This window comes from Carcharhinus amblyrhynchos, chromosome 16, assembly GCF_965287045.1.
Source record: "Carcharhinus amblyrhynchos chromosome 16, sCarAmb.v2.hapA, whole genome shotgun sequence".
NCBI classification, from domain to species: domain Eukaryota; kingdom Metazoa; phylum Chordata; class Chondrichthyes; order Carcharhiniformes; family Carcharhinidae; genus Carcharhinus; species Carcharhinus amblyrhynchos.
The window spans coordinates 36,207,937-36,214,817 of NC_137339.1; the positions used below are offsets into that span (position 1 = coordinate 36,207,937).

General features: G+C 38.8%; 1 protein-coding gene across 1 annotated transcript in view; it reads left to right on the forward strand.

The window, feature by feature from the left end:
* LOC145353960 (breast carcinoma-amplified sequence 4-like) overlaps window positions 1-6,545 on the forward strand; it is a 41,860-nt gene extending 35,315 nt beyond the window's left edge. The window contains exons 4-5 of the mRNA XM_080204997.1: window positions 3,091-3,225; window positions 3,588-6,545. Of these exons, the coding sequence (XP_080061123.1) occupies window positions 3,091-3,225; window positions 3,588-3,707 (255 nt within the window). The 3' untranslated portion in view covers window positions 3,708-6,545. The remainder of the gene's footprint in view (window positions 1-3,090; window positions 3,226-3,587) is intronic.
* The last annotated feature ends 336 nt before the right edge of the window (window positions 6,546-6,881 follow it).

Sequence of the window (6,881 nt, forward strand, 5' to 3'; positions counted from 1 at the left end):
GACAAGGTGCTGCACAAAAGGCAGTATTAGATAAGGGTGCACAGCATTACGGATAATGTATTCACATGGACAGAGAATTGGTTAACTAACAATGAAGCAAGGAGTGAGGATAAGTTGGTGTTTTTCTGGTTGGGGCAGTCAGTGACTAATGGTGCGCCTCATGAATCAGTGTTGGGACCGCATTTGTTTACAATTTACATAGATGATTTGGAGTTGGGGAGGAAGTGTAGTGTGTGTCGAAGTTTCTGTAAGATAGTGTAGAGCAAAGTGTGCAGAGGATACTGAACTTCAGCAAAGACATATAGATAGTTTACCGAGTGGATAAGGCTCTGGCAGATGGGGTACAATGTTGGTAAATGAGAGGTCATATATTTTGGTCGGAATAATAGCAAAATGTACTATTATTTTAGTGGTAAAAATTTAGAGCATACTGCTATGCAGAACGACTTGGGTGTCCTTGTGCATGCATCACACAAGTTGCTTTGTAGGTGTAGCAGACAACTAATTAAGAAGACAAATGGAATTTTATCTTTCATTGCAAGAGGAATGGAGTTTAAGAACAGGGAGGTTATGTTGCATCTGTATAAGCTGTAGAAGCAGGGAAGTTGCTTCCACTGACAGGTGAAACTGGAACTAGGGTGCATATCTTCAAAATAAGGGGAAGCAGATTTAGGATTGAGTTAAGGAGGAACTTCTTTACATAGGGTTGTGAATATGTGGAATTCCCTGCCCAGTGAAGCAGTTAAGGCTACCTCATTAAATGTATTTATCCTTGCCTTAAAAACATTTTTGAACAGTAAAGGAATTAAGGATTATGGTGAGGATAAGTGGAGCAGAGTCCACAAAAAGATCAGCTATGATCTTATTGAATGGTGGAGCAGGTTCAAGGAGCCAGATGTCCTACTCCTGCTCCAAGTTCTTATGATTTTATTGACTAGTGGAGCAGACTTCAGGAGCCAAATGGCCGCCTTCTGCTCCTAGTTCTATGGCAGATTTCCTTCCCTGAAGGACATCAGTGAACCAGATCGATTGTCACAATTATCAAAACTAGTTTCATGGCACCATACTGAGACTACATTTCCGTTCCAGATTTATTAATTTGAATTCAAGTTCCTTCAGTTACCATGGAGGGATTGGAACAGATATACCTACATTATTAGCCTGGACCTGTGGATTGCTGGCGCAGTGACATTCAGAATTAAATTAAATGAAAATGTATCTTACTGAATGTTTTCCCTGTCTGTGGCTGCTGAAGTTGTTGATTTCTTGTTGCGGTACTATTTTCTATTCACTCTCATTCCCCATTGTAGTGACTATTATCCATATGTGACACTTGGCAGCTTGTACCCTCAGCCTATTAAAAGGTGAAGAGCGTTATAGCTAAGCTTGATTCTGCTTCCCCAACACACATTCTATCCCGATGTCGCTTTTCAAGCCAGAGTTTCTAGGTGATCGGGAATGTGATCTTGTGCAGTGTTTTCCTACAGCTTGGGTACTGAAATCAGTTGTTGTAGAATTATTGTTCTCTGGGTGATATCAATTAAATTGGCATTGACTGGAGATTGAACGTGGAACCTTCCTGGTTTGTGGCATTTACTTTTCAGGAGGCAATCTTATTTTCTGATTGAGTGATAATCAATCACTCAAAAACCCACACCCTCTCTCATCCCTTCTACTCTTTCAAGATTAAAATTAATAGCAAACATAGCAATGGAGAGAAATTGTGAAGTTGATGGGAGTCAAATGGCAATTCTTCAGCAAATGACAGTATGTTGTAACAGCAAGAGAAATTAAAAAAGAGAAATTAGGTATTTACAATAACTGAAATTGTAAGCTTATCCCTCTAACTTCTGCCTCCAAGTTACAAAGGATATATGAGACAGAAACAGGCCATTTAGTCCAATCCATCCATTCTAGCGTTTATGCTCTTTTTGTGTTCTCTCATCTTTTCTCAGCTAAACCTACTAACATAACCCTTCCCCTGTTTTTCACGGTAATGCCCAGCAGTCTTAAATGCAAGTTTCATGATATTTGTACGAGCATAAATATTAATTGATGCAAACATGATGGAAATGATGAATATTGAGACATGAAATTCACAACATTAGTCTTGTTTGCATGTACCCATCTACTTTGGACAAACAGTTCCCCAGAGTAACAGCAAAAATTGAGCTGATGCAATGGGTGAAGAGTCCTGTCTCCAACATCCCACCGCCCCCGCCCACCCCACCCCACCACCTTCCCTACCTGCTGCCCCAGTCACTGTTTTCAATTTAGATAGAGCTCCCTCCCCCTCCAGAAGATCTTGGTGAATGCAATGCAAAGTTGTATCGGTTTAGTTTCATTGTGTGTTTTTATAACTGCTCTATTGCTTTCAGGTTTTTTGTACTTTCACCCATTTGCAGATCTTAGAACATAGAACATTACAGCGCAGAACAGGCCCTTCGGCCCACGATGTTGCGCTGACCAGTTAAAAAACAATGACCCTCTAACCTAAACCAATCCCTTTCCATCCATAAACCTATCCACGGATCTCTTAAACACCCCCAAACTAGGCGCATTTACAACTGCAGCAGGCAGGGCATTCCAATCCCTCACCACCCTCTGGGTAAAGAACCTACCCCTGACATCCGTCCTATAACTACCCCCTCTTAATTTAAAGCCATGCCCCCTCGTGCTAGCTTTCTCCATCCGAGAAAAAACGCTATCACTGTCCACCCTATCTAAACCTCCAATCATCTTATATGTTTCAACAAGATCCCCTCTTAGCCGCCTTCTTTCTAACGAAAACAACCCCAAATCCCTCAGTCTCTCCTCATAGGACCTCCCCTCCATACCAGGCAACATCCTGGTAAACCTCCTCTGCACCCTCTCCAAAGCCTCCACATCCTTCCTATAATGTGGGGACCAGAACTGCACACAATACTCCAAGTGCGGCCGCACCAGAGTTGTGTACAACTTGCTGATACATCTTGTTGTACATCTTGCTCTACTCAACATGAAATCATAGACAACTTTGGTTAAAATAGTAGATTCTTAGTTTTGATGTTAAGTAAATATTTTGCGGATCTTCTAATTTTTTTATTTTAGACTTTTGTGAAGATGGTTGGACAGAATGCAGCTACATTGGAGCAACAAGTGATTCAGGCAGAAAAAGATTATGGAAACTTGCCTCACGCTGTTCGTAAACTTCTACATTCAATCAATGCACCTTCGTTTCTAAATGTAAGCAGAGTGAAAACATAAAATGGAAAGCATAGTTTCGTTCAATAAATTTTAACTATCTTGTTCCTCGATCGCCTATTCAGCATAATTGTCAACATTAGGGGATAAATGTCTGGTTCTTTGACTTAAGTTTGTTAGCATGTGTAAAGTGTGAGATTGTACCAGCTTTTAGTACCGTTGACATTGTGGTTTTAAATTTTCTGCGTCTTCTGATTTTTGTTCCTAAGGTTATTTTGTACTAAGCCAATGCATTGGTCAAGTCACCAGTTTGTTTCTGTAAATACGGCTATATAATTTTTGCTTCTCTTCAATCCCTTTTTTGGAACTATATCACTTTTAATGGATTTATTTTTCTGTTGCAGAAGAAAGGCAGCAGCTATAACCAACAGAACTCAACGTATGAGCTACCCAATTTATACAGAACTGAGGCCTATTTTCCTGAGAGTTCTAATAGGACGTACTTCAGCAAATCAAACGCCTGATTGTGATGATGTTTCCCACAAGCTAGAAGGACAGTATTCATCAAGAATACACCACTTGCATTGAGACAAAGAACATAGATGAACAGATTACTGCAAGTGTTGTACAGTTTGTTTTGTCACCCAATTCCATTTGAATGAAAGGTGGCATGTGCACTATTGAATTTATGGAGATGTTTTCTGTGACATATAATACTACATTTTTGGGATACTCTAAGTTAGCAGTGAAATATTCCAAAAGCTCAAAATGGCAGTAGTCACAACCTACCAATACTGCATGTAATACAGAACATCTGTCTGTTAGCTATTACATAACTAACCTGGTCAGCAAGACCAGGATTTTACACTCACAAAGCCACTAAGTGGCTGGAGGCGAAACTTCTGCCCCCATCTGCAGAGGAGGTCTCTGGGTGCAGCAGCTCCATCAAGAACAGTGGCTACAGGTGGAACAGCAGCCAGTCCACCAACTAAACTTGTCTGGATGGGGACTGGGATTGCCAGGGTCATGCTGGCAGGCACTGGTGAAGTGGGTGGAGGGCAGGGTGGATTGGCTTTGGGGGAAGGGAAATGGGAAGGTGGAGGAAAACCTGAGGAGGTGGGCTCTTGACAGTCCTGGGGGCCTGTAAAGAAGAAACACTGCTTTCTTTGCCTTCCACAAGTCCAAGAAATGAAAGCTTCTGGGCTTCACACTTGACAGGGGCCTCTGCTTGCCGTGGGAAAATTGCAGCAGGGGTGGAGGGAGGGAAGCTCTTGAGCCTCAGTTGGTCTACAGCCCAATACCTCTATTTTCAGCAGATTGGGTAGGCATCCCTATGCGCTGCGGAAGCGTAGAATTTGGCCCCAGGTTTCAAAATGATACTTTTAAAATTTTTTCCCTTCATAACACAAATGATCATATTATGAATGTGAAGAGATACATTTGAAGTGAATTCAGAAATAAAGTCAAGCTGTGTTGTTTTCAATTATGTGAAGCAATGTACCTTGAAAAATGAAGTAGAATTTTCCACAGGTATGTAAACACAATCCATTTTATTTCACCACTACTGTAGACAAAGGCACAGTACCACAACAGATCAATATACAAGATCTTCTCATGATCAGCATCCAAGGTGCCTCTAAACCGATGGTCTTAGAAAAAGGTGTATAAACAGAAGCATCAGAGTTCATTTGCTGTGTAAGATTTAACAAAGCCTGGTCAGTACTGCATCTTCAGCACTGGTTCACTTGGATCTCTGCCTCATGTTTTGCCTTTTACACTTCAACCTGCGCATGTGCTTCTTCTGCCACTTCGCTCTCATGTCGACAAGGATCTCAAAAAGCTTGGATAAATTTCTGATGTGGTACCGTTGTTTAACATTCCTGATGTACCTATAACATTGAATATAACGTTGAAATTTACAGCCTTTCAAGCATGAAGTATTTACTAATCAATGTGTGTGAAAATGTAAATATAAAAGAACATTTTTCCTGTTAAGGGAGAAGATTAGAAATTTTATTTTCCAGTAAAGTACTCAAGTCAAACATCATTTGTCTTTTTCCATAAGTCCTATTTCTTGTTGCAGGATGTGAAGCTGAACCACCCTCATGATTGTGAGAAAGACCAAATTCAAATATGGGAGAGGCATAAAAATCAAAACAAGAAAATAGAGAAAACATATTGTATGGAAAGAACAAGTTGGTTGATTATTGTCATGCAGTCAAAATTCAGATGGCTATACAGATCGAAATCAGTCGCATACAACTGTTTTAGTGCGATCCTATCTATCATGAGAATAAGATAATCTTTATCCTTTTTCCACTAAAGTTTGTGTTTTCTAATAGCAATACAACTGCCTCAAATTTTCACGTGACTTTGTGTTGTAGGAGAGCAGCTGTTTTACATCATTACAATGATGGGTAAGAACTATCTGTTTAATACACACTTTCTGCTGACTAACCACATTACAATTCTCGTCCAGTGATGCAGAAGCACAAAAAGCCCCTCTTCCTAACAAGTGGTGAAGCCACAGTCAGAAATTTGGCAGCAGTTAGAGTGTTATTGATAGAAGATACAAACTCCAGTGAAACTGCAATGGAAAGGTTAGTTAAGTATTTATGATACAGGAAATAAATGATTGACAGGTTTGCATTGTAAAAATGGAGCTTGTGTCCCTTGTTTACTTAAGTTTAATTAGTGTGAAACTGCACTTGTTGCCTGTGCTCAGGTTGCTGAAAGGTAGTACAGTATCTAATCCAAGTAAAATCTGTCTGTTTTGCCAGCGTGATTAAAATTTGGCTCCAACTATATTTTTTGGTCACTAAAATGTGTGCAATTTAAAAATCAGCAAATGCTCAAAATTTGCGCCTGAGGTTTATATATTGCAATAATTTATTTTCTCTGTAGTACGAACAAAATGTTGGTAGTAATATCCTTATTGGGAATGTAGAATATTATTTCCTATGATTTTGCAGAGCAGACATATTTTATGCTGACACACCTCTTTGTCTCACATCCATTGTTTAGAGTCAGTGGCCTTCTCATCTATGCAAGTTGACTCTTTGCATTATGCCATTTTTTATACACAAATTAGAGCCAGACTAATTAAATGATTGTATAAAATAGAAAATCACATGGTCAGAATTGAATTACAGGCATATATTGAGCATTGGGGTATTTTGAATAAGTTCTATATATCCACTATGGGAAAGTTACTGAATTTCATATTGAAGTCAGTATTACACATTACATAAATGATTTAATTTCAAATGTTAACATTTTCTATGTTCTTAATTTCCTAATGTGATAGATTTGAATAAGATTAGATAAATTATACTGTGAATTGCATTTTGAATGTATATATGTTTCTAGAAATAGAAAAAAAGTTACCTTATACTATTAGAGCAGTATTTTCCTTTAATTTTCCATCCAAAGATGATATTGTTATCTTAACTAATTAGTTTCTGTAACTGGGGTAAAGGAACAAAAAAAGTGCAATTTTATTTATAATTCCAATTTTTAAGTTACTGCAAATAATTGTAACCAAGTTCTAATATTTTTGAATGGAGTTGCTCATTATTTTGGAATCGGATGTCCCTTATGTTCGCTGTGTTCGCTACATGAATGGGAAAGATACTTACCATCCAGATGCTTAATTGTTTGACATATTCATTTTCTGAACTAGTGGCAGTACAGATATA